General features: G+C 61.0%; 1 protein-coding gene across 1 annotated transcript; it reads right to left on the minus strand.

The window, feature by feature from the left end:
* Positions 1–858: 858 nt before the first annotated feature.
* On the minus strand, positions 859–27,430 carry NCLIV_043020 (hypothetical protein; the record flags this gene model as incomplete). The annotated part of the gene is made up of 24 exons (XM_003881219.1): positions 859–1,570; positions 2,026–2,630; positions 2,993–3,340; positions 3,753–3,908; positions 4,143–4,403; positions 4,887–5,105; positions 5,867–6,174; positions 6,704–6,880; positions 7,081–7,188; positions 7,580–7,790; positions 8,470–8,712; positions 9,027–9,674; positions 10,368–11,344; positions 11,676–14,426; positions 14,669–18,002; positions 18,338–18,516; positions 18,801–18,969; positions 19,398–20,408; positions 20,900–22,987; positions 23,504–23,767; positions 24,182–24,610; positions 25,289–25,770; positions 26,357–26,561; positions 27,092–27,430. The coding sequence occupies 24 exons, from the start codon at positions 27,428–27,430 to the stop codon at positions 859–861; spliced, it is 16,224 nt and encodes a 5,407-aa protein (XP_003881268.1).

Consider the following 27,430-nt stretch of genomic DNA (forward strand, 5'->3'; position numbering starts at 1 on the left):
GCCACACTGAATTTGCGCCTCGAAATCACAACCAAGGCGTAGGATTTCGTCTCTCATACAGCTTCCACGTCATGCCGCCAAGAACGACCGCTTCACCTGAAGGCCCGTCTTCTCTCCATAAAAAGATATGCATCTGTATCCCCGAAAAAGCGTATCGAACTCAACGAAAACGTGTGTGCCATCCCTAACGCCATCGGTGTTGCTACAAATATATATATATATATATATATATATATATATATATATACCTCCTCCACTTTAGAACTCTTGCTGTCCTACACCCGCCTACCTCAAAAAACCCGTTCCCGTCTGCCCCATCTGGAAATTGAAAAACTTGGCGACTTCTATTACAAGAAAAACCAGCGAATGCAGTGCTGGCGGCTATCCCTGGCCTTCCGTTTCTCGACTTTTTCCCCTCCGTCTCGCTCGTACGTCGTTCTTTTCCATCCCACATAATTTCCGGCGTGCTCTCCGCCCCCTTGGCATCTTCCCCTCTTCGGGATGCCTGGGGTTTGGCCTGCACCCTTTTAGTTGTTACTTGTCTTCGCCCGGAGGTCGCATGCCAAGACGCGAGCTCCCAAACTCGACCTGCCGCCAGCGGCATCCTCTATTCCTGTACAACTGACATTTCTCCTTCAGAACACATGGATGATCCTTGGGCGTCGCGCGTTTCTCTTCGCTGCGCCTCGCCTTCTCGTATTTAGTCGTCGCCGCACAGGCCCCGGCGAAAGCAGTTTTCGGGCTCCCCTGCATGTGACGATGAACGCTGCCTGAACCTCCTCTGCGCTCCTTCGCTGCCTGCTCCAAACGCCCCCTTTCCCGTTTTTTTTGCCGTCTGCAGTTGTTCTCGCCCTTCTCTTAGTCTTCGTCTTGGTACTTGGCGTACTGCATAGTGCGCCAGCTACCCAACTCGACCACGGCACTCGTGCTGCTCTGTGCCTCCAACAGTTCTTGGTAGATTTGTCGCGTGAGAGATGCACTTTGGCACGGGACTTGGTAGAACTTCTCGCCTCTCCGCCAGGTCGTCGCAGCATCTCTATCGCCTCTGTCTTTCCCTTTTGCCGCACTCCCGACCCCTGCTCGCCCGTCATCGCTCGACGCCGCGAACGACAGCGTCGCGGAGCCCGCTCCTTTGCCTGCAATCGTCTGGCCGCTCGGGTCTTGGCCTCCAACGAGCCTCCCGCCCCGTGCAGAAGTTTCGTTCCCCGCGGGCTGCGCGGCGCTGGGGAGACACGTGCGGATAATGATTCCATGCGTGCTCGCGCGCACTTCCTTGATCAACGGGATGCTGATGTGCCAGACAATGTAAGCTCGCGTATTTCTGCCCGGCTCTTCGGAGTCCTCAGACGCCCCGCCGCTCCCCGAAGTCGACTGACTGCCCGACGCGGAAGGCGGCACGCCGCGGTTGCCATACAAATCCACAAAGAACACATCTTTCGGATAGAAGAGCAGCGCGAGATGGCGCGCCGGAAGCGTCTCTTGTCGCAGGACCGTGATGCACTTTAGGAGCCGCCGAATGACTTGGAGGCCCAGACACTCGCGCAGGGACGCTTCGCGCTCGTCGTAGGGCCTGAGAAAAAACGGCAGGGCGTCAGAACCAACGCAGATAGGAACGGGAAACCCCACAGGTTCTTCGCCTCCACACACACCAACACAGAAATGCACACTGTGCACTGAAAACCGAGCCTCTCACACGGTGTGTCAACGCCCCTGCTCAAGTCCGGGGCAAAAAAGCTGACTCTGACAGGACTCGCCTCGCCGAGACACACAGCACTGAGACCCGCGATCTCGAGCCGATGCCCGCGGAGAGAAAACGCCGCATCCTTGGCCCGAGTTCCTTTCCGTTTCTCGAAAACACCAGGGCCGAACCTGGACAGAGAGACGAACTCCAGGCGGGACACCGCAGACGGTCCCAGCCCGGGTGTGCAGTGCTTGCCACACATGCAGACACGTCTGTAGCGCTCCGGGCGGGGGGACGCGTCGCATGCACCAACCCGGGAGCGGCTTTGCGCCTTGTCGGTTTACCTGATTTCGCCGTACTCGCCCCAGAGCATCCTGGGTTTCCGGCGTCGCTCGGTGCGGCATTTGCTTCCGCCGAGAGGCTTCGAGACTTCCGCTTTGATCCCGCGAGTCATGTCCGAGACGGCCTGACCGACTTTGTCGAGGGGCTTCACGAGGGAGCCGGCGAGGCCCTTGCCAATGCCCTTGAAGAACCCGCCGACGCCTTCGCGCTGCGCACCCTCGATCGGCTTCGTGACGATGTTGGTGAGGGACCAGACGCCTTCTCCGATGTTCTTCCCCGCGTTCAAGAACCCGTCTCGCATGCTGCTCGCAGTCCGCACGCGCTCCCGCTGCCGGCGGTTGATGTACTCCGAGTCAAAGGTCAGCGTGGAGAGGAGCGAACCGAGGCCCGCGCTGACGCTGTCCACGGCGTTCGCCGCCAAGCCGATCGTGTTCTTGCCGAACTCGTAGGGCATGCGCGGGAGATTGAGCAGCGACGACTGCCCCAAAGACGAGAAAATCGAACTCAGGAGAAGGTGCGTGTACCGGTCTTGGAGACACGCCAAAAACGTGCGCGCGCTGCCGCGTATCGCCCGGAATTCCCCTCGCTGAAACTGGAGACGCGCGCCCTAAAAACGCACACGCCGCGAGACCCAAAAGCGACAGAGACGCCGAGAGGGAGTGAAATCGCGAGTCGGTGCCCGACGGCCAGGAGCAAGAATGGGGCCAGAGGCGAGAGCAAGCGATGGCATTCAAACGCTCGTGAAAACAGGGACGGACGACGGGGCAGCTTTTGGTGGGAAAGCAAAGACTGACGGGTGCCGGCCATGCCGCAGAGGCAGGAAGAGGAGACGCAGACGCAGCAGAACAAATAGAACTGCGAAAGAAACGGCACGGTGCAATAACGAGTCCACGATCAACGCCAGCAAGAGCCTGCTGTTGAGAGGCGCAGACGTGTGGGTGAAAACGCCTTGTGCGCCGGGGCCCTTACCATGAGTTCGAGGCGTCCTGAAGCCATGAGAATGCGCAAGCCGACCTTGAGAAGGTCGGAAAGCATGTGCATCTTGTCGAGGACGAAGGAGCACCAGCAGTAGATGTCGAAGCGCTCAATCACGAGGCTCTCGAGAGATAAAACGGTTGGCAATGGCGGAGGCACGTAGCCATCTTGCAGCGGATGGTGCACCCAAAACTGCAACTCCTTCCCTGTTACTCCCGCGCGTGTCAGCCGGCCGCCCTCGCTCGAGTCCGACCCCTGGCCCGGGCCAGTCGACGCGCCGCTTCCTCGGATACCGCGCTTGCCGCGCAAACCCAGCGAGTCGAGGCAGGCGTGAAAAAAATCCTGCGCAACGGAGCCCAAAAGGCAGGAACCGAAACACAACTCACTTTCGTGTTTTTCCAGGTGGCCGTCGCTACCAACGCATGCACAGAAAACGAGCGTGACCAAAGCTGTACACATTCCGATGTACACATGCATGAGAGGGAGACTTGAGTGTTTGCTTTCCGCCAGTTCGAACTTGTGCTCGCGGCCATCTCGGCGCATGCAGCGAAGCCCCTCCGGACCTGTGTAAAATGTGCCTGGACGTGTCCCTCGTGTGCAGTGTGTGGCTTCTCCACACGGCATACAAAAACTGATATACGCATCTCTATACTACTCATACATGTATGCTACCATTCGCATGTGTACATGGGCATGCGTGGAGACTTGGAGGCAACTGCACACGGCCTTTGCGTCTGGCGCCACGGGGACCTACGTTCAACCCGTTCAGCATGTCTGCGTCGATTTCGACTTCCAAGGTGTCGACCTCCACGTGGACGCGCCTCAAGGCCAAGTCGCGACTCAGCGCGTGGTGGCGAACGACGAAGATGGTCAAGAAGCTCCTGGAGGCGTAGCGGTCGGCTCCCCAGGCCTTCGAACACAGAAAAGGCAGAAACCACCACAGAACACGGAATCAACCTCTCGAGGGCCGCAGACGAAGAAGGCGGCCTTGCCGTCTCTTTCGTTTGCTGTCTCATGCGCCCCTTGTTCGCGACCGGGCTTCCGTCGAAGCGCCCCGACTACGAGGAGACCCAGTTCGGTGCACTCGAGTGCTGTCTCGCTTTGCTTGCGGCGTGGCCCAAACAGACGTGGGGTCTAAACGTACGTCTCCTTGACTGCTGCCGGCGCCTCCTCGATTCGCGAGAAGCACCGGCTTCTGGGCGTCAGCCAGTTGGTTGTCGATTTGAATGTCAGCCAAGCGAACGAGCAGCTTTTGCCGCTCGCCTTTCTGCTGGAAGCCCAGGGCCACCTGCGACAGTTCCGCGAAGCAGAGCTCCTGTCGCAAGCTCTCAGAAATGAGCGAAATGCCGAGCTCCGCCATGTTTATGGCCAAGTGCATGCTCGTGAGATCCTCGCCGCTGGAGTCCTGGAAGGGCCAACAGCATCGAGAAACCCACATCAAGCTTGGAAACCGGACCGCAACGCGACAGGTCGGCGAGCCCGAAACGCGAAGACGAAAACGGAGACAAGAGCCTCACACAGACGCCACGCTACCCACACATGCTAGGGACACCGCCAGGAAAACCTCGCCGTGTCTGTGCGTGCACTTCCAGGATCCGCGGCTCGTAGGGGGCCTGACGGTCTGCGTTTGCCTGGCTTCGCGTTTTTCCACTGCTGCCGTTCGACGCTTTCGCCTGACCTTCCGAAACGGTCGCAGAGACATTCTCTCCGAAGACGACACGCCTCGGACGCCGCTCACCGAACTCCCGAAACCGACCTCAAAAGTCCCGTGCTGTGCGGCCGTTCTTTGCCCCTCCCTTCTTTCTCCCTTTTTCTCTCCCCCCCCCCCCCCCCTGCCTGAGACTGGTCGCCCGTTCAAACGGCTTTCGTTTTGACTCTCTGGACCTACCTCGACTCCATCCGGCGAAGACAGATCGCCGGTTCCAGGCTTCGAGCGGATTTCGATGACCACACAGTCGCCGCGCTTTTCTGTTCGGACGATGATTCTCGGCATGTTCCGCAGGCCCAGGCTCACTTCGTACCGCTTGTGTTGAGGCACGCGAAGGTCCAGAGCGATCGGCTTCTTCGGCGCCACCGTGCGACTGTCGATCCACAACAGCACTTGGCACTGCGCAGCAGAGGAAACGAGAAACGTTGAGGAAAACGCGACGAAATAACGCAACGAAACACCAAGCGACTCCCCTCGAGGACCGCCGTTCACTACCGATGCCCCAACTACCGACGTACCAGGGCAGACACTTCTACAAACATCCATATAGACACGCATATCTACACCTATATATATATATATATATGGACACGTACAGACGGAGACATACATAGCCGAGGACGACAGGAACAAGTCGGTACTGCCCGATAGACAGACGCGGAGGTTCACTGACAAACAGCTGATCGGCATGTGTACTTGTAGGCATTTTGTGTGAAACGTTGAGGCGCATGTGCCGCCCGCAGGGCGCGACCGCTACACATACAGATCCCATCCCAGCGCCAGAAAACACCGACTCGATGTAGAAATACTTCCAGCAGGCCGGGGACAACTCAAGGCGGGAGAGCAGCGAGCGTTGGTGACGCTGGCACTGGGCACCGCCACGCCTGTACTGTCGTCCGTCGGGCCCGAGACGCCCCCCTAGATGCTGTTCCACGGTTTTTCAAATCTTCGCTGGACACCACCAGTACACGTTTAATAAGCACTTACATGGTCATGAAAACAACACAACTCTCGGATCCAGTCAAACGCAAACAATATCGCATCCAGGAGAGTCCAGCTTCTCGGCTGCGAGTTCGGGTCTCCGCAGGATCCCCCGCCTTCCTTCACGCTCCAGGCGTGTTCTGACGTTGCCTTTGGCTTCCCCCCAGGCTCCTGCTCACCGGTCGCGAGGCGTAGGTGAAAGGGAAGGGCCATCCAAAGTGCACGCTTTCGCCGTAATGCGCGAAGAAGTGGAAGTCGAAATCTGGTACCTTCTGGGGCGCGCTGTCGCCGTCACTGCCCGAGCGCTGCGTCCCGGAGGAAGAGGCGGAGTTCTGGAATGCCATCTCGTAGTGGTAAGTGTGCACCATGACCTTCTGTAGGGCTTTGCATTTGTTGATGAGAACGTAGCCCCCGGACGCGTCGCAGCTGTGGCGGAGCGAGACGCTCTTCACGCCGTTGTCCGGGCACACTTCGACGTCAAACACGCCTGCGAACAAACCGCGCGAGGAACGGCGAGCATGCACGAGCGAAAAAGGCCTGAGCGACAGGCGCCGCGCGGAAACGCATGGCCCGAGAGAGGCGTCGACACTCAACAGGCGCGTGCGAAGATGCATCACCGCGTCACACGCACACGCACCATTAAGAATCTTACGTATACACACGTGTCCACACGGTTGATTCTTGCGTATATATATATATATATATATATATATATACATACATACATACATACATACATACATACATACATACATACATACATACACGTGATACGTGGAAGAACCCAGATGTGCACATCTCTACATGTCTGCGCCTATTCTGCACGTTTACATACACGAAGTACATACGCCGGCACTACTGCGGCAAAGGTACATCCATATCTATCCACCCCAGATATCATATATGTATGTATATATATGTATATGTAGGTACATCCGTATGAACGAAAACGCGTAGGTAGAGATGTACATGGAGAGTGAGAAGTGCGTCTGGTTTCTGGTCTGTTTTCGTTTTACCTGGAGCAGAATTGCCTATTCCGTTGTAGAGCACCAACCAATTCTGGCCGGCGAATTCCTCAGACGCGATGATCGGCCCAGACCACGCGTAGCCCTCGGTGGTGCCCGGGCGAAACTGGAAGGCGAACGGCAGATCCGCGCTGCTCCAGTAGATCGGATAGCTCGAGTTGGGCTTGACTGCAGAAGGAAACGCATTGGAGAATAAGAGACACGCGCGCGCGTGTCAGATCCCATGACTCGCAGATGGGCCCTTCTGCGTCTTTTTCATGGCTTACGGGCTCCACACACACAGAGAGCGGCACCCTGGAAAGCAGACGAGTGGGTTTTTGCCTTCCCTTGTCAGGCTTCGGCGCGCGTCGCTTTCTCTCGGAGCTCACCTTCGATGACAGGTCCTTGGGTGCCGTACTGCCGATAGTAGATGACACCGTGCAAAAAGTTCGAGATGATGTATTCCGGCAGAAGCGAGACTACCCTGCTTAGAACGCCTGCAGACAGGCATCACTCCAGAGCCCCTCGCCGACATGCGTGTCGAGAAGAAAACCCCGCTCTGCGTCCTGTCCGTTTCCGCATGCCACACACAGCCCCTTTGAGACAAGCACTGATCTGGTCATTCGTGAAGCGTCTTCGCTGACGAGCATGAGTGCCTTGCGCGGCGATCCTTCCGTTTGAGTCTGCATCTGAGGCCGAATTTACCCCGAGATCAGCGCACAAAAGCGACGATCAGATTTCGCCGCAGACCGGCGAAACCCCTTCTCTCGCCCCCCTCACGCGCAGCACACGAAAACGTCTCCCCCTCGCGCTAGGCGGCGCCGACTGAACCTTTCTTTGGATCTCTGTCCTTCCTCGCCCTCGCCTCGTGCGCGTCTCTCCGCGTACCTCCTGTTTCTGCGGGATCGATTTTCTCTGTGTTCATGCAGAGCGTGAAGCAGCGGCCCTGCGTGACGGCAGTTGCGTGGCTGAAGCCGCCGAGAGCCGGGACGTCGATCGAGCACTGCACGACGCTGGACGGGGCTCTGGAGGCGCGGGCCGAGGCACCCTGCGCGCTGGACTGGGACGAGTACGGCAGAACGAGGCTGACCTCGGGAAGCTGCAGGCAGCGGAAGCAGAGAAGCGCACCGCACATGCGGCCACGGAAGAGAAGCCGAAAGCGCCACACGAAACCGCGGGGAAGCACGAGGAACGGAAGGGCGGAAAACGGGTACTGGTGTACAGCTACCGTGAACTGCTTCGCTGCGTCTTTCAACTGGAGTCCGACTCAGCAGCCTACGTGCGGCCCTCCCAGTACGTATTCGATATATGAGTAAATATGCACAGCTCCCCATACCGGCACAAACGAAAAACCGCAGACACATACAGAAGCTACACGAGCTAGAGCCACCACGAAACACTGCCGCACGCGCGGACGGGAGAAGGAGAGAAAGTGCGGGAGAGACAGAGTGAGAGAGAGGCTGAGAGCAGAGAGGCTGAGAGCAGAGAGGCTGAGAGCAGAGAGGCAGAGACACAAAACGCGAAGCACCGAAAGAAGGACGGTAACGAACCACGAGCGGCACACACAGACACACGGCCACGAGGAAGGGGGGGGGAATGTTCTGAACACCCCCAGAAGTGGGCACTTTGCGTCTTGCAGGAGTAGCCCTGGTAAGCGACAAGAAGCCAGCGAGAACGATCGGCAGCGGGAAGCCACGTCCCGTGAGAAGGACACACGCACACGCCCTCTCGAGGCAAAAACGAGAGAAACGACGCTGGAGCGCTCTCGATCCGCGTACCGTCGAGTCGCCAAGCAGAATGATTTGATTGTCGAAGACGGGGTATTGCTGGCCGTCCTTGACCGGCAGGAACCCGAGGCCCGTGCGGTCGATGAAGCATCGCGGGGCAGAAATCACGACGGAAAGCTGCTTCTCCTGGACGAAGGCCAGCGAGGAGGCGACTTCCGAACTGTCGCGGAGAACCTCCAGTTCCACAGGCGCAAAGTGTTTCGCCGGGAGGAGGAGGCGACTGACCACTTCGTCCTGAAAAAAAACGGAAAGCCTCTCCGCCGTTTCTACCAGTGGATTCTGGGCGGGACGCACGCAACGCCTTCGTGTGTCACTCGATACGACTTTTTCGCTTCACCGTCGCCTTGCTCGTCCTTTTTTTCGCCGTTTTTCTCTCCTCACCACGGCCACATGCAGGGCGCGCTTCTTCCCCTGTGTCTTTGTCTGTCCCTCTCGCTCTCCTTCCCCTTTCGCTTTGATCTTCTCCCTTTTTAGTGGCTGCTTCCACTGTCGCGTTCCCTTCCCTCTTTTCTCTCATTCCCCCTTCGCGTTGCACATTTTTGGCGTACCGCGGTGTTCATGAGATCGCTGATCGTCGAGGACCATCCGGCCGTTTCGAGTCGCGCAAATTTGAGTTTCATTTTCAGCTGGCGGTTGGGCGGCACGTCGTAGGCGTAGAAGGTGCTCTGCTTCAGCAGCGTCGCGCGCAGGATAGGGTACGCCTGCATCTGCTGCAGTTTCTCCACTCCCGACAGGGACGCGGCGAGGAGATGTTTCACCTTCATATCGATGGCGGAAGGCACCAAGCTCACGTCCAGGTCCACCGGCGCCGCATTGATCAGCGTCAACGCCGGGAAAATGCTGATTTCTCGGATGTCCTTCTCCGCAGGCAGACCGCTCTTCCGCCCCTCGATGTTCACCAAAAAGTACATGTTGTGCTCCGCATTGATCAACACACCGTCTGCACTGCTGCGCCGGCTGCCTCCAGAACTCCGCGAGTCGCGGTGCTCGCCGTCCTCGCCCGCCCCGCTCCTGCGGTCAGCCACGGAAGCGCGCGCCGCTTTGCCGCGCCGCTCAGCCGCAGCGCGTATCGCGGGCGGAACGTACGCGCTTTGCCGACAGCGCAGGCCTTCCATGCGCTGCCGGGTGTCCACGAGGTCCGTCCACCCCGCGAGACTGCTCATGTCTGGAGGAGACGGAAAGGCGTCCCAGGCAGCCTGCAAAAAAGCAAAAAAACACCTCAGCCCCACACTCGGTGGGAGAACGCGAGAGAGAGCGGAGGCGGAAAGGGACAGGCGGGACAACACGAAGACAGAGAGGGGAAGGCACACGGACAGAGAAGGACACGGAGACAAAGACAGACACAACGGGGCAAGAGGGGGGAAGGACAGAGAGGACGGATGGGGGAGCCTTCCGTGCAGGAGGGAGACCGGGGTTGGCACGTGCCGCGCGTTTGATAAGGCAGGCGCGCTGCTGCCGTCGAAACGCCGGGAAAAAGGTGGTGGGCAGCAGTGTGAAGCAAGACAAGTCAGCAGGGCCAGGAAAGACGTGCGCGCCACACACGCACACGTTGCTGGAAATCAACGAGCCCACGAACACCCTGCCCGACACCTCGGAACCGGAGACGAAACACCGTGTCTCTTGCTCTGACTATCGGATGCTATTTTGTGTTTGATTCTTCCGGCAATGTCTCCGTCGACCAACCGCCAGAGACGTCAGATCTCCCGAGAAGAGAAGGCACAGGAGGCACAGGCACGCGGTTCCCGGTCGTGTGTGTTTCCTGCACGCAGAGGCCCACAGGGGTATCCCCGCAGCAGGCGGCCTACGCCCCCCTGAAGGAAAAAGAGAACCGTATGAGCAGCCGCGTGGACAAGACGGCAGACACAGTGGCAGCCACTGGGGGATCCTACTTCGTTGCCGCTCGGCGCGTCTCGATCTTGCTCTCTTCGCCCGCGCTTTGGGTCTTCTTCGCCCTCCTGCGCGAAGGCCGCCGGACGGAAGCAAAGATAGCACCAGCCGGCGCCGAGGATCGCGGGTTGCGGCACGGACATGAAGTGTTTATCTTCGAGGAGAAAGGTGTACGAGTAAGTTGCGCGATACAACTCTCTTTTATCTCTCTCGTCTTCGCCACGGTCAGCGCCGCCGCCTCGGGAGGACGCCCCCGGCGACGCGGGCGAGACGCGGCGCGTCTCTTCTTCGCGGCCTCGACCGCATGCGTCGCTCAAGGCGTGGAAGGAGGTGACGCGTGAGGGCGTCCCAGACAGAGAGGACGGCGCGCGGTTGGCCATGAGCGAGGCGTCCTCGTCCAGCAGAAAGACGTTGTCGATTTGCTCTTGAACTTCGCGCGCGACTTGCTTCTCAATCAGGAGTTCCTTCTCCTTCAGCCAGGGCGGGACGACTCTCAGCTCCGGATGCGAAGAGAAAATCCGGTGGAACGAGGACTGCCTGGGGGACAAAGAGGCGCTGCCTTCGGCAGCCATCGCGGACGACACGCCATATACTGCGTCCGTTCGCGCCTTCCGCGCCTCCGCGCACGGGAGGAGCAGTGGGTTCAGTTGGCTGTCGAGGAAACAGAACTGGAGCGGGAGGCCGCTGTAGTTGAAGAGCTTGACGGTGGACGTGACCATGAGCAACTTGTAGGACGGGTGCGGACTAATCACCTCGCAGACGAGTTCGTGCTTCGCCGACGGAAAGGGGAGAAACGGGAAAACCTCCTCGCTGAACGGGAGCGACGAGCTCGCCCCGGGACCTCCATACGAAGGGGCGCCGCGCGGCGCAGAAGAAAGCGCCGACGCGCGGACCGAAGCGCCGATCCCTGGAAGCTCGGAAACAGACGAAAAGCCGCTGTCGTCGGCAGCCGCAGCGGCGTCCAGGAAGTCGCGGTAGCCTGACGAAAACGACAGAACGTGGGAACCCCGAAACATGTGGAATACCAGTCGACCATCTGTTCGGAAAACGCAAGAAAAGACTCCACGAAGCCCGAGTGCCGGCGGTGCGCGCGCCGTCCCCGTGTCCTGTGTCTCTGTCTCTTTTCCACACCTGCATTACCCATAACTGCTCCTGTTGTACCACCAAGGGTGATTAGCAGAACAAAACCAAAGGCAGTCCATAGGTCAACTGTTCGTATAGTTGTTTGCCTAGCACCACTGAGTGCCTTCAGGGTGCGTGTAGTCCTGCGTCTGACGTTCTGGCCCGGCCCCCTCTGTGCCGCTTCTTACCGGAGGATCCCGCAGGCAGGATGAGGCTCTTTTCCCTTTCGCGCGGGGCCGCGGGGAGCATGGAAAGCGAACCTGCCGACCTCTGGAGGCTGTCGCGCATCGACGACGCCTGGCCCACGGTCGTCCGCTGGCCGAGAGCCCCGGAGAGACCCGCCAGGCGCCCCCCAGACGCGCACAGATCGGGCACCGACGGGAGGCTGGCGGCGCTCGCCGCGGGGCTGCCGGCCCCGTCAGGGCCTCCCGCGACGCTGGTGGTCGTGCCGCCCAAGCGGCGGATCCCGCCGAGAGTCTTGGAGGGACTCGGCGCCTGGCCCGCGCTTCGAGAGCCCGTGCGAGACAACGCTTGTGCGTGCAAGGCAGCCGTGGCCGCCGCGCTCTCGGCGTGGGCCGGAGACACTGTCTCGCGGTCGTCGCCGTCCCTTTTGCTGTCGGCGTGGTCGGGCGAAAAGGCCGTGGGGCGAAGTCCCCGCGCCCCGCCCTCGCCAACGCCGAACTCGACCGCGGGGCCATATTCCCCGGAGAGGGCTTTGAAAGGACCCTTCTCGGCGCTGCCCGTGGCCCTAAGCGTCGCAGAAGACATGCTGTGTTTCAGTTTCTGGAACTGGCGACTCGCAAAGGTGTGCGGCGCGAACGAGGCCGACGACTTGAGAGTGCTCCGGCCGTCCGAGTCCGTTCCACTCCACGGCCCGCCGTCTGCGGCGCTCTTCCGGGACGCACTCTTCCCTTTGCCTCGGGCGCCCGCAGCCCCGCCCTGCAGCGACGCCCAGGAGAGCGCCCCCGTCGCGGCGAGGTCTGTGTACTCTGGGAGGTCCAGGAAACCCGCGCTCTGTGCCCCAGCCTGGAGGGTGTCGCCCGCGTACGAGAACGGCGGGAGGAGCGTGACGCAACAGTTGCGCATGATGTCCACAGCGACCGCCAGCATGCCTCGGGGGAAGGGCCCGATTTCCGCCGGGGAGAGGTCCCACGCCAGTTTGGGCGGCGCGCGGCTGTCGTCCTCGCTGTCCCTGCTTCTCGGGTGAGTCTCCTCGGCGCCGGCCCGGGCCCGTCCCGAGAGCGCCCCGCTGCTCCCCGAGGCCTCCGTCTCCGACCGCGCTTGGCTCCGGACGAGGAACGCATTCGCGGTCGCAGCGACGTCCTGCGTCATGTTCAGATTCCGAAGGATCGCCGCTCGCGGCACGTCGGGGAACATCGCGCAGAGCCGGTCGACTGCGCCCACTGGCGGACACCGGGCCAGGTACACCCGCTGGCGGCGCCGCGCTCGGCGCGACGCCTCCTCCGTGAGGCCCTGAGTCAAGTCGTCCAAAGGCATCGCCGTGCCTGTCGGCTGCAGCAGCACGAGGACGCCCACAGTCTGCTGCGCCTTGGTCCCGAGTCCAGCGTTCGAGGCACTCGCCGCAGCGGGCATCTCGCGCGTGGTTTTCCGCTCGAAAGCCGTCGGCAGCGAGGCCGGGCGGAAGAAGGAGGAAAGCTGTCGGTGGCGGGACGCCATCCGCGCTATGGAGGGCCCCACGACCGATTGCGGCTGGGCGGCATCCGCAGCGGCTCGGCCCTTCGTTTCGATCAGCGTAAACGCGTAGAGGCAATTCCCACTCAAATTAACGTAGCGGAACGCCGCGTTCGACTTGGTGTCGTCCTCGCCGTTCCGCGCTTCCCGGTCCCTCGCTTCGCCCGGCTTCCAAAACCCTCGCTCGTCCTCTGGCCTGTCGGGCTCGGTCTGCTTCGCCTCGCCGGCGCGCCCGTAGGTTGGCCGCGTGTCCGCGTCTTCCGCCGCCCGCGCAGAACTGGCCAGGTGCTCGTCTTTGGACTCGTCCGGCGCGACGCCCGTGGCGAAGAGTCCCCCATCGCGCCCGTCGGGCCGGGGCGGCCGAGCCTGCCGGGAGGTGCCTTCACTGGCGGGTTCCTCGATGCTACGCAGCCGCTCGTCGCGGCGCCCGCGCTCAGTCGCTTGGCCCACGTCCCCGAGGTGGGCGGCGAGGTAGGGCACGAACCAGGCGAGCAGCTTACACAGCTCGGGAGTCACGTTCAGCCACAGCGGAGACGTCGAGGTGACCAGGTAGGTTTTCACCGCCTTGAAGGATCGCCAGGGATCTTCGATCCCCGTCGCGGGCCCCGCAGCCGCCGACGCGGCCGACGTCGGCAGAGCCGGAGTGTTCGGCGACGAGCTCAGAGACGGGGACAGCGAGGGCGAGAGCGCCGAGGAAGGCGCTGTCGTTTTGCTTTGGAGTTGTTGCCGCGTTCGCTCCGCCTCCTCGTAGTCGAAGCGGTAGATCGCCGTGACGCAGAAGCGCTCGACGAACGGTTCCCAAGACCCCATCCGGTGGTTCAAGTAGTCGAAGCCGCAGTGCAGATCCTTCAGGCGTAGGAGAAACTGCTGCACATTCTTCTCAATCAAAATGCTCGCGACTGAGAGACGCATCCGCACGAGCGGCACGACCGACGCGCGCAAGTCGTCCAACAGCAGCAAGTGCACTCCGTGCAGCTTCACGTCCACCTTCAAAGCCCGACTCACAGACACGTCCCCGGCGCCGGCGGCGACTGCCTCCGGGGGCGCGTCGTCGGGACTCGGCCCAGAAGACGCGGCCGCGCCCACCGGCTTCTCGGCCGATGAGGGCAAGAGACGCGGGTCCGGAGGAGGCGGCCGCACAGGCGGCGACGGCTCGTCGGGATTCACCGACGGCGTGTCCGCGTAGATCGTCGTAGCCGCGGCGAGCAGGAGCGCGATGTCGCGACTCGAGACGCGGAGGAAGAACACTGAACGACAGCATCGGAGCGAAGCAGCGGACATGCGGAAAAGGCAAGAGGTGCCTATCGCGGACGGACAGCGCGCGAGCGACAACGAACAACAGAAACAAAAGACACGCCCAAAGGAGAGACAGCGGGAGAGAACTGACCCGACGCGAGCACCAGGAGCCACGGACGCAGTTGTTGAGGACGCACACACGGGGCGCGAGCACGAAGCAGAAAAGCCCGGATTCTTGTGTGTTTGCTCTCACCAGGAATATCAAAGACGAGGACGAAATCGGTGAGCAGGACTTTGTCTTCGTCGGCTTTCCCCGTCGTCGGCGGCTCCGTTTCGTCCCCGCTCTGAGTGTCGTCTTTCTTCTCACTCCCGCCTGGCTGCTCCGGCCTGCTCGTATGTCTGCCGGCGTCTTCGTCCGCGTGCCCGTCCTCTTCCTCCGTTCCGCCCTTGCGGCCGCCCACCATTTCTTTGATTTGTTCTGGAACGAGCGTCGCCGCGAACGGGGGTTTCCCCGCAGTTCGCTGCTTCAGCGCTCTCTGCAGCTGTCGCGTGGCCAAGACCGAGCTGCGGTAGGCGTCGCTCGAGAGCCGCGCCGCGTGCGCGGCGCCCGACCCGTCTTTCCCGCCTTCGCCCGCCAGCCCAGCTTGTCCTGACGCGCGAAGGCCTCCGCGCGTCTCGAGCACGATAGCCTCTGCCTTTTGCTTTCGATACTCTTCCTGTGCGTCTACCGAGCGATAGCTGCCATGGCCCTGGACGCGGAAGGCCTCGCAGAGGAGCACGGCCGACGACTCGTCGAGGACGGGGATGAGGTGGACGTCGGCGAGTACCCCCGAGATCTGCGCGAGAGACGGCGCGCGCCGGGGATCGCCTCCGGCATCGGCGTCGCCAGGCCTGTCCCCGGAGAGAGACGTCGAGGATCTGCGCGACAGTTTGCGAGGCGAGGAGGGACTGTCTGCGAAGGGCCCGCCTCGGCGTCGCGGACTCCTTGCGGCGAAAGGCGAGAAGGGCGGGTGGACGTCGAGGCGCGCAATCCGGCAGTCGAGAATGTCGATGTTTTTCATTTGAAGGGCGTCCGCCGAACTGACCATATTCACGTAGAAGTCGTTCGTCCACTGCAGAATCGGCGCCGTCGGCTTCTTCAGATCCGTGTAGAGAATGAAGCGTCCGCTCGACACGGTGACAGTGATCCGAAACGGTTTGTCTCGAGGCCCCATCTCAGGAAGCACGGCACTCGCGGGGAGGAGAACTTGGTCATTGGACGCCCGCGGCGCCTCGCCGTCGTCCTCTCCGCAGCAGGACGCGAAGCGTTGAGGCGCGTCCTCGTCCGCGACGGTTGAAAACCGAGCTAGAGGGCCCGAATCGGCGCTCCCAAACGCGGCCAGCGGCGGCTCCGCCTCTGTCTCGACGGACGCAAACGCGCCGACCTCGCCCGCGCGCTGCGCCCCCGCGGCCGCCGCGACCGCAGCCGCAGGGCCCACGAGGGGTGAGGCCACATGACGCCCGCGGGCTAGCTTTCTCGGCCGGTCGCCTGCGTCGGCGCACGCGTCTCCGTCGCTGTCTCCGTCGGGGGCGTCGCCGCCGTGTGCGGGGCCCGCAGCCGGCGCGCTCCGGTGCAACACGGGCGGCGCGGGTTTCGGGTAGCAGCGCATCGTGCTGAACGCCCAGGAAGAAGTGAAGTAGGAAATAAAGTCCATCAGTTGGACCATGAGCAAGTAGATGGTGGCGTTGTGGATCGAGATGTGCATGCCGCCCTCTTCCAGCGAAGACGCGAACTCGATTTTGATGGCGGGGCGCAGCGCGTCCACGACGCCCTCACTGTCGATCTCTCCCTCGCCGTCGGCGGTTGGCGCCTCCGGGAAGTTCGCCGACGCCTGCGTCCTCGCCCCCGCAGAGAACAGCGACGTGTACGCGCCCAAACTCGACCGCTTCCGCGAGAGGAGCCGGCGCTGGTCGGCGAAGAAGGCCTGCATCTCGTCGCGGGCCGACTCCCCACTGCGGAGTGTCTCCGCTCTCGCGCCCCTCGCCTCGTCTCGCCACGCGAACGAGGGCGCAGGCGCCACTGCCAGGGGTTCGCCTGGGGCAACCGGCGCGCCTGCACACTCGGCCAGACGCTTGTAGAAGTTTGCGCTGGTCGAGCGGATGTCGTCGATCGCGAACGACTGTGCGCAGAGAACAAAGCGGTACGTGAAGTAGAGCGAGAAGATCGTGACTTCAGCGCCCGCCACTACGTTCTGGAGGGAGAAGAGCGCGAGGGGCGCCTCGGGCCCAAAGGACGCCTCCAGAAGCAGCTGGGGGACGGTCATGCGGAGACGGACGCGCACCGGCGAGTCCTCGAGGGCCTGCCGGACTTGCTCGACGCGCTCCGCGTCAGCCTCGCCACTGCCGGCCCCAGCCAGGGGGGGGGACAGGCCGTGCGCCTGCGCCTGCGAAGCCGTCGGAGACCCGCCAAGAGCCTCCGGCTTCGCAGTGGGGAGGACGCCCGGGGTGGTCAGGACAACCGGGGCCGGGCGGTAGCTCTTGCCTGCGAGGTTTTCGTTCACGACGTCGAGCACGAAGGTCAGTTGTTGCCGCGAGAGCCGCAGCCGCCAGGGCGTGGTGTCGAGCTCGACGGCGACGAAGCCGCGCGAAGACCGGAAAGCCACCGCGACGTCCACGGTCTCGAGGAGACACCCTTCGACGTGCCGCGAGGCGTGACAGGCTTGCCGCCCTGAGGCCTCCGCGCGCGTGGTCCTGAACGCAGGCGCCAGACTCGAAGACCTCGCAGACGCCACAGGCGTAGACAAAGACGAAGTCGAGTTGTCGACAGCCCCAATGGCGAGGCCGAACATCTCGACGCTGAGGGTGAAGACGCGGCAAGACGTGGACGGGGATCCGCGCCGCTCGTCGTCGCCGGAGACCGCAGTCGGGAGCGGCGTTCGCGAGCCGCCCGGCGCCGCTTGCCCCACACTCGAGGCGCGGGGTTCGCCTTCCTGGCTCTCCGGCGCCAGCGCGTCGCCGTCTGCAGGGATCTCGTCTTCCCACATGTACGCGTTGCGCACCCTCAAGTGTCCCAAGTCTAGCGTGATGTAACTGCCGAGGCCAACCAAGTCGACCGCGCAGTGCGACGCCGCGTACGCCAGCGCCGACGAAGACGAAGCAGCAGAGACACTCGGCGCGCCGGCCGAAGACGAAGCAGCAGAGACACTCGGCGCGCCGGCCGAAGACGCACGCTCAACCCGAGCAGAAGCGGAAGAAGAAGAAGAGGCGGCCGGAGAGCCTTTGTTCGCAGAGGCAGAAGAAGACGCGCGAGAGAGAGTTGGAGACGGCGTGATCGGGCTGCGAGCAGAGGGAGGCGGCGAGCCATACGGGCTTCGCGCTGAAGCGTCCCGCTTCTTTGCAGGCACGTACGGGACGTAGCCGGGGATGATTTCTTTGTCTTCACAGAGGATAAAGACGGGGCAGGCGATTTCAACCGCAAACAGAAAATACGAACGCGTCGCAGCCTGCTTCATCGCGTGGTACGATTTGGTGATAAAAACGTTGAAAATGCCGTCATTCAAGTACTCCAGCAACTTCGTCACGTCCTTCTGGTAGTACACATAGCAAACCTGAGAAACGCGACCGAAACATACGCCATCAGAACAACACCCTACTCCTCGAGATCACCGTTCGGAGAGTCGCCAGTACTCCCTCTACGCCAGTGCATGGAAGCTGGCCACCCGTGCGTGCATGCAAAACGTGGTTTGTAAAAATATATGTCGTATATAGATAGACGGATACGGAAAGAGGAGTTATGCATATCCGCTTTTTCCTCTGCGGAGACAGCTATATTTCCATATACGTATATATATATATATATATATATACATATGAACATATATATGAATATATATATATATATATATATATATATATATGTTTGAGCTTGAGACTTGTGACTCACCTGGTGTAAGACGCCTTGTAGACAGACTGAGTAAGGCAAGGGAGTCTTGGAGACAGGGTCAACACCAACATAGTGGCGAATTCGAGCACTGAAGAGGGAGGCCGACTGCTGGGACGCGGCACTCGACCTTCTGTCTGTCTGGCTTCGAGTTCGCGATCCAGAGTCTTTGGGCAGGGATTCTGAAACGAGCCAAACATGCATAACACTTCCGTTTCTCTAGGATGCGTTTCGCGCCGTCCGTGTTCCCTGGTTGCTTGTCCCTTTCTCGGTGTCTGTGTTCCGTGAGACGCATTATTCCCAGTTCCGCGCGCGCTTCTCCCTCCTCTCTCTCGCTCCTTCTCCCGCCAAAACCATTCCCTCCCTACACGCTCTCTGCCTTCCCGTTTCCTGCCCCGCGCCGGTGCCTCTCTGCAGTTTTCGTGTCCTCGCTTTCCTTGTTTCCGCCTTTTTTTGGTATTCCTACCTCGAGAGCCGCTAGACGCCGACTCCGTTCTCTCTCCCCTCGGCGCCAGAATGCACCGCTCCTCCATGATGATCGCCCCGCCGCCGACTTCGAGGTCTACCGTGCCGTCTCCGTTCTCGAACATGTTGTATTGCATCTCGAAGTCGCGAATTCCCATTCGGGAGAAAATCTGCGAAGACCGACATCACCCCGAGTCTACAAAAACAATCACGTAAGGTCGAGCCGTTCTGCCACACTTTCGCTCAGCCCTAGGCCTCGGCCCCGCTGCCTGCCGGTCGCCCACGCAACCGGTCGCGGACGCAGCACTGGGGCGTGCAGGCGCTGCATGCGTCTTTCTCGAGAAAGGAGCAGATGGAAATGGATCCCCCCATAGACGTCTGTCTCGCGACGAACACGTGCACCGACGGACCAGGCACTGCACAGCAGACGGTTGAATGCGTGTTGTCCTCTCTTGCGCTCTTTCTCTTCTCCCCTTCTCTCCCTCTGTGCAGTCATGCATCCATCTGTATATACACACACAAATCATGCATAGATACATAACACAGATTGCGACACACGCCCCGGCGGAGCGCGCGGCTCTGCGTTCCGGTCCCTTACGTGCTTCTCTTTCCAGAAGGCGATGGCGGCGCCCTTGACTTTCAGATTCAGCATCACCATGGGGTGCATTCCGCCTTCGGTTTGGCCGCCTCCGGACGCGCCAGCGGCGGGCTGGGAAGCCTCGACGTGTCCCTCGGTTGCGAGCGGCGGCATGTCGCCGCCGTAGGCCAAGCCTGAAGCCATCCACGCCTCAGCGCGTTCATCGCCTCTTCCGCCCTCCCGCTCCCCCGCGGTCTGGCTCTGTGCCTCCTCGCCCTCGCCTCGCCACGCACCTTGGGGCGCCTGCCGTCGGCTAGGGCTCGCATGGCCCTTCGCGGTCGCAACCTCATCCGGCGCGGGCCCGGGCGGGGGCCGGGGCGAGGCCGCGTTCAGATGCTGCTGGACGTCGATGTAGGCGAGCGACTGCTGGACGCTGTGCAGTGTCTCCTGCATGGCTGCGACGGCCTCCTTGGAGAGAAACGTGTAGTCGCCATGCTTCGCAGTCTCCCGCAACTCCTCGAGGTGGACTTGCAACTTGTTCTGCATCAGACGCTTGTACTCCCGGAGCGTCTCGAGAATCTGCTTAATGCTCTCCTGCTGCCAGTGCACCTCCACCGTTGCTGTGGCGATCGCGACCGAGACTTCCGGCTGGTCCCCAGGTCCAGGGGCGATGACCGGCGACGCGGAGGCGGCCCAGCGCCCAGCACTCGCCCCGAGTTGCGGGGCGAGTTCTGGATAGGCATAGCCGTCACTGGGCTCCGCTGTCGAAGCGACGCCCGGGCGCCGCCTGGGGACGAAGGCAGTCAAGTCGACTCGCACGGACTTCTCGCGCTCTTCGATCGCGTCCTGAAACTCGGAGTCGTCGTCGGCGTCGCTCTTCCTCTCCTTCGTGTCGTGAGGAGACAGTGGCCCAGAGACTCGTGAAGAAGGCGACGACGGCGTTCGCGGCCGGGCCCCGCCGGAGGGCGACGGCGCAGGCAGCGGGATCGACGCAGCCCCACTCGCGGACCCGCCCGAGGCGCCCGACACCACCTGGAAACGCCCGGCAAGCAGAGGCAGGCACGTGCACAAATCCCTCGACGCGAACCAGAAACAAACGGTCGGTGGGAAACCAGCAAACATCCCATCAAGCCCTTCCACCGCCCTCGCTTCCTGATTCAACACGGCACACACTATGCATGGCCTGCACCATCACAGCACATCTGCAAATGGGCGTGTCTGCACAAGTATATCGATATCAACATACTGATACCTACATATATATATATACATGTATTAGTGTCTATATTAGGTATTCGACAGAGGTCGCGACGTGGACGGGGTGGGGAAGGAGGGTACGTTTTGCGGATATCTGTATGCTGCGCGATGCGTGGGCGAGCGGATGATGACAGTGCGCCTTGGGCGGTTCTCTATGGGCAGATGTGGCTCGGAAGTGTTCGGAAACGGCCGTCGAGGAAAGTGCGACTTGTTTGAGCGATCGGCGTCACTCGCAGCCACTGCCCCTGCCGCTCCCCTTTCCGTACCTGAACAGATGTCGCCATCGTCTCGTACAGCTGCGTGTCGGTCAGTTGCATTTCTGTCTCGTGGAGAGTGAGGAAGAGCGGCGAGGCCGTGGACGGGTCGGAGACGAACACCCGCTGGAGCTCAGCCCAGCCGGAGTACTTCCCCTCGGCAACGTCCGCCTGCAATTGCACCGTCATTGAGCAGAACTCAGCTCGTAACACTGCCACGCCCTCGCGTCCACGCGCGCCCCAGTCCGCGGGCGCAGGCGGAGGAGGCGCGTCTCCAGAGAGCGTGAGACCATTCCGCGCGAGAGCCTTCGGCGCGGGGCGCGTCGTCGGGCTTGCCGCGTGGATGACGAAGCCGCAGTGATCGATGCAGCAGCTGCAGCTGACGTTGAGGCGTCGCTTCGAGGGCGCGAGCGCGCCGAGTTCGGACTCTCCCGAGAAGGGAGCCATTGGGCCTCCGCCTTCGTCTGTCGCCGCCCCGGAAGCCGCCGCAATCTCTTTCGCTGCTGACACGGTCGCCGCGGAGAGCTGGACGTCTTGGCCGCGCGGGGCGAGCCTCCGCGCGTGCTTCGCCTCTTCTCCGGTCGCCGGCCCGCTGCCTGTCCCTCGCCTGTCTCCGAGGGCCCCGCCTCGCGCCTCAGCTCGGCCCGCCGCCTCGTCGTCGCTTCCAGGACTTTCGCTGGGCTCCCCGTCTGCGTCGCCCTGGCCCTTGCGCGCCTTCTTGACTTCGATCAGCGACTTGGCGACGGACGCAGGGACGGCGAGGAGCACGGCGAGGGCTTCCGGGGTGAGTTCGAGGAAGATTTCCTCCAGGAGGAAACTGATTTGGAGGTCTTCTTGCCGCTTCAGGTTGAGGTGGACGCGGATGGGGATCGGCCGGAGCAGCGAAATCTCTTCTTGGTTCGGCGGCTGGCAGATGATTCGCGTCTCGTTCAACTCGACAATACCACGCAAGTCGTCGTACGGACACGTCCCGTCGGTCCGGAGCAGCAGCGTCCCGAACTGGAGGGCGACCTGGCCGCAGCCTTCCGTCGAGAAGTGCAGGATGGGTGCCGCGATGAAAACGTCGATCTGAAGCAGCGCCGGAAACCGCTGCACAGCCGCGGTGTACACCGTCCCGCCGCGCGCCTTGAGGTGCTCCACAAACTCCGTCTTCTTCATCTCCTCCACTTCTTCCAGCTTCGCCCCAGGCGTCGGACCCGCATCGCCCTCGTCCTCGGAAGCCGCCGAGCCTGCGTCGCCTGCGTCGTCCGCCCGCGCGGAGTCGCTGCCCCGCGGCTCGTCGCCGTCGGCCTCGGATGCCGCAGCGAGGGCCTTCCTCTGCGCGATCGACTTCTCCTCGCGCTCCCGGTGGCGGCGGATATCCTCGGGGTCTTCGAACACGAAGAAGGAGAGCAAACTCTTCAGCAAGTCTGGCCGCACGCTGGCCACAAGAGGCGCCAGACGCATGACCACGCCGAGAATGTTCCCCGCGTCCGTCACGTCGTGCGAAAGCTCGAGGCGCGCTGCAGCCTGCTGGAAGGAGGGCGAGGCGCCCGGGGTAGCCGCGCCCGAATCGCGCAACAGCCCGCCACCGGACGAAAGCGGCGACACAGGCAGGGGCGCTGGAAGCGCATCCGGGGCCGGAGACCCAGGAGTATCGCCGCCTGCGGCGGGCGCGCCTGCGTCGCCTTCTGCTCGGACGTCTTTCCGGAAGTGCATGATGATTTGGTCTCGGTGACGCACGCAGAAATTCGACAAGGAGAAAGAGAAGGTCCACTGCGAATTCTCGGCGCCAGACGCGTCCTGCTTATTCTGCAGGTTCAGCGAGGCGCTCCAGTTGAAGAGCTCGATGGCGAGGAAGGCTGTCGGCGACGAAAAGGAGACAGGCAACGAAGAGGCGGCAACCAGCGAAGACGACAGCAAGCCGTCGGCCCGAAGCGAACCGGCGGCTGCGGCTGCGCGCTGCTGAAGAGCGAGCGGCGTGGAGAAGAACGCGACGGGCCCAGAATCGGCCACAGGCTCGGCCGACACGTCGTCGCGCAGAGAAATGCCAAAGTGCACGAGGTCGAAACTCAACTTGTAGATTGTCGGCACAGCAATGTTCTCCATGATCGCGTCGCTCTGCATGCATAGGCAAAAGCGGCCAGCCCAGCATCAAAGACCGACTCGGCCACGCCCGCTGACCAGGGCCCTGGACGCCTCACATACATCTCTATATCTATATCTATATCTATATCTATATCTATATATATATATATATATATATATATACATATGTATGTACATATATATATACATATGTATATATATATATATATATGAATGCGAAGGCATATACAAGCATATATATGTTGAATCAAAATGTGTCTGTGGCCCTTGACAGTGCGAGAGGCACTTGCGCTACGAGACTCGGGAGATACTCGGAAGGTTCCTCTCTGCGAGGCCGCGCATCCACGGGCCCTCTCGCTGCGGCGACGAAGACTGCACGCCGCTGCCAACCCCCGTCGTCCCTGTCGCGTCCTCAGTTTACACGTGCATCTTCTGTCTCCTCGTCAGGTGCGCGCGTGGGGCGCCGGGTTGGCTTCGCGGTGACTCGGCTCTCTCTCGCACGTGGTTGGCCCCCGTCTCTGCGCTTACTTGGACAGAGTTTACGATGTAGTTCACTTCTTCCTCGGTGAGGAGAGGCTGGTCCTCTTCGCCGTCGTCCTCCGGCTTGGCTGCGTCAGAGTGTTCCGGAGGCGCGGTCGGCTGGCGTTGCCGGCGGCCCTGCGTCGCCCACTCCCACCAGCTGAGCCGCTCGGGCGGCGGCGCGAGCTCCTGCTGTCTAAGCAGCTGCCGTTGTTGCGTCTGCTCGGCGATCCGCGTGAGCGCCTCCTTGCAAATCGCTTGCCACTTTGCCAGCTGAAAAGGCGACGACGACAAACCGGCGACGGGCGACAGATCGACAAGTAAACGCCGAGCGGACATACACGCGAGAGGGATGGCGAGAAGCAGAGCGTGCGCGGCAGCCGGCGACTATACCGAATGAGATGAAGACTGGGGGGACGGAGGCAAGCCGACAGACGGGAGGGACGGGGGCAAAAGAGACACAGGGACAGGCGCCGGCGGATTCGGACACGAAGGTGAAAAGGCCAGGACCGCTGTGCGGGGCTCTGGACATCCTCCCGCACGTGGCGCCTGCGTCGGACGCCCCGCGTGGGCGACACGAGAGGCAGAATCGGCCCGGAGCGAGAACGCTCGAAAACGAATCGAAGCAAGGACCGGAGAAGGCAGAACAAGGAAAGAGAGACACAGCGACACAGACATCCAACTCACGTGGCGCACGCCGACGACGTCGTAGAGAGTCTGGAGTCGGCGCTTCTCTTCCTTGCTCAGCGGCAGGACACCCCGAAGATTCGCCGAGGCCTGGATTTCGCGCGTGTAGAGGCCGATGAATTCCTTCTCGGTGACGCCTTTCAGACCCTCGGCATCGAGGCGGACGGCGTTCACGTTGCGCAGCAGCAGGCTCTCGCATCTTCGCCGTCTCTGCGCAGCCTCGTGGGAAATGTCCAGAACCGCCTTCAACTGCGTGCGGCCGATCTCGATGCCTTGCGACTCCTTCTTCACCTCGAGTCGGGCACAGAGCTCCCCCAAAGTCGTCGAGTGGGAAATCAACAGACGCATGTGCAGCGGCTTCAACACGTAGTTACGCTCTGTGATCGGCGCCGAAAAGAACGCCTCCGCATCTGCCGTGGACAGCGGCACCTGAGCCAAACGCGCACGCACACATGCGACTGCGAAGAAGCAACTGGCTACGGGACACAGGAACACCTGCGGCGACGTCTGCCTAAATAACCTTGTGCACGAATGTGTTGAAAACTCAGCTCTCTTGACTTGCGGCCACAAAACCCGTAGAGATTTTCATACCGTCAGAAAACGTTATACAAGCATACATATATGTATATATACGTGTATATATATGTATATATATGTATATATATATATATATATATGTATATGTTTATACGTGTGCATGTATTGGTAAGCATGTAGGTGTGTGTATGTGGAATCACAAGCCTGACGCCCCCCCCCCCCCGGCTGTCATTTCGTCGGCTCCTTTGGGGAAGAACTATGGACCGTCACGACACCCGAAGTCGTAAACGCGAGAGATGGAAGACTGAGAAACGAACACGCGCAGAAGCAAGAAAGCAAGAAGCCACACTGGACCTAGCCAGACCGCTCCCCCTGTCTCCGGCGCGAACTAACACATACGCCTACATAAATTGTATATATATATATATATATATACATGTATCGGAGCACGCCTGTGGTTATTGGGTGACGAGGCCGTTCGGACAGGAGCGACATCAAAGCACGCCTCTCCCCTCAGCACTCGTACCGATGCATCTCCACCGCGGCTGTTTCAGGCGGCGCGAAACGTACCCCTGCGGGAGGCGCTCCTCCACCTTCGTCCTCAGGTCTCGTGTCTCCGCCTCTGCGCTCCGCATCCAAGCCTCGTGAGGCGTCCGAAAGCGGGGAGGACGAGCGGGAAGAGCTGGACGAGGCTCGATGTTCGCTCGCGTCCTGGGCACGACGACGTCCGGTCTTTGCCTCCGGATCAACTGTCTCTGCCTGGCCCTCTCGAGAGCCTCCAGACGCCTGCGGTAGCGACGCCGCCGAAGAGGCCGTGGACCGCGGAAGAGAGCGGAAACTCGCTTCTCGGCTTTTTGCCCGTTCGTCGTCTCGGGTGTCTTGAGACGGCGCGTTCTTTTCCCTTTCCCGAAGGGCGAGGGAACAATAGACGGCGAGGCCGTTCAGTTCGCAGGCCTTGTAGAGGACGAGCGGCGCTCCCGTCGCTCGCGAGATAGCACTGTCAGAGACGCTGCGCCGCCACAACGCGTCGGTGTTGTGCACGGAGCAGTCCGCTGTAGCCAGGTCGAACGGCAGAGAAGCGAAAAAAAAGAACCGCTCAGTGGGAAGCGACTGGGGCACGTCTCGATGCACTCCAAAACTGGATCGAGCAAAGATCTCGCGGGCGCGACGAACGCCCGCAATTTCCACAGCCCTCCAAAAGGAGGATAAAACAGCGCATGCATAGATGGTAAGGCAGAACAAGAGAGAGGAAGCACAGATGGACGGATACAAAGGTGGAGTGACAGACACACGTACAGGTATGCGTAGTACTGATGAAACAGCGGCGTCACAGGAGAGAGAGAGTGCGCACTGGATGTTCAATTTCTTCGACCTCAGCCGTCAGCTCCAACCACACTCAGAGCGACCACAAAAGGCAGACAAAAACGATTAACAGATGTATATATGTACATATATATATATATATATATATGTAACGAGAAAGGGGGAAGCCTACACTTGACGTGACAAAATACGTGTATCTCCCTGCATGTGTGTGTGTGTGTGTGTGCGGGGGGGGGGGGGTGTTAACTCAAGTCGAACAAAGGTCGCCTCCTTGAAAGTTCGGGTGTTTGTGTCTGTGCAGCGGGCGGGGCTTACCGAGAAGGACTCCGATTTTGAAGCCTCGAGTGGGATCTGCGAAGGCGATGTGGATGTCGCGGACGTCGATCTGAATGCTGTTGACAATTTTGTTCGCGAATTTGAAGAAGACGCCGCGGTCCTCCGAAGCCGAAGAAGAGGACGCGTCGGCCGCCTTCAGCAACTGCGACCGAGCCTCGAGCAGCTGCTGCTCTACCACGTCGATCTGCGGGCGGAAAGAACGGGAGAAGGAACAGGGAAACGCGGAAGCGAACCGGTGGGAGATCCACGGGGCGACAAGGCCGAGAAGAGACAGAGAGAGAAAAGGCAGAAGTACTCGAAGCCAGCGAAGCGACAAGAGCACAAAGGACCAGAGAGCCGACAGCCAAAAAACGGAGGAGAAAGGTGGACGGGAGAAGGGAAGCGGTGGCCTCAGCGGGGGGCATAGCGCAAGGGACGCACACCCCGCGTCTCGCACAGGCGTCCACGGGAAACGTTCGCCGAGTCGAAACGGTTTCAGCTAGTCTCTCTGTCCTAGATTTGCGCCTTCTTCGCTCCGCGTCACTGCTCTCTCCTCGTCCTTCCACCGATTCGCCACCCTGCTGTATTGTCCACTCTCTCTTTCTCTGCCTTGCGTCATCTTCCCTCCTGTGGACTCCTCGCCCATCACGCCTCTCTCGCTCCTCTAAACCCTATATATATATATATATATCCTTGTTCACGTCAAATAGATACATAGGAAAGCAGATTGCTCACCTGTTGTTTTTTCGCCTCCCTTAGTTGTGTAATCAGTTCCTCATCCGTTTGTTCGGGAATGGGTTTCGGTTCGAGGAGGACGTGGACGCCCTCGATTTCCAGGCAGACGGGTGCGGAGCCCAGTTTTGACCAGGGGATGGAGAGGCGAATGCGTTTGAGGCGTCCAGACACCACGCGAAAGGGCAAACCAAAGAGGTCGGAGATTTCAGGCTTTAGCTGCAAATCTTCCAACTCGACGTCTCCACTCCACACTGCGACGCTCAGCTTGTCGCGACTTATCCCCGTAACATACAAAGCCAGATAGCGACTCAGCAGTCGCTCCACCAGCGCCTCCAGCAT

Source organism: Neospora caninum, chromosome IX, assembly GCF_000208865.1.
Source record: "Neospora caninum Liverpool complete genome, chromosome IX".
In the NCBI taxonomy this organism is placed as follows: Eukaryota; Apicomplexa; class Conoidasida; order Eucoccidiorida; family Sarcocystidae; genus Neospora; species Neospora caninum.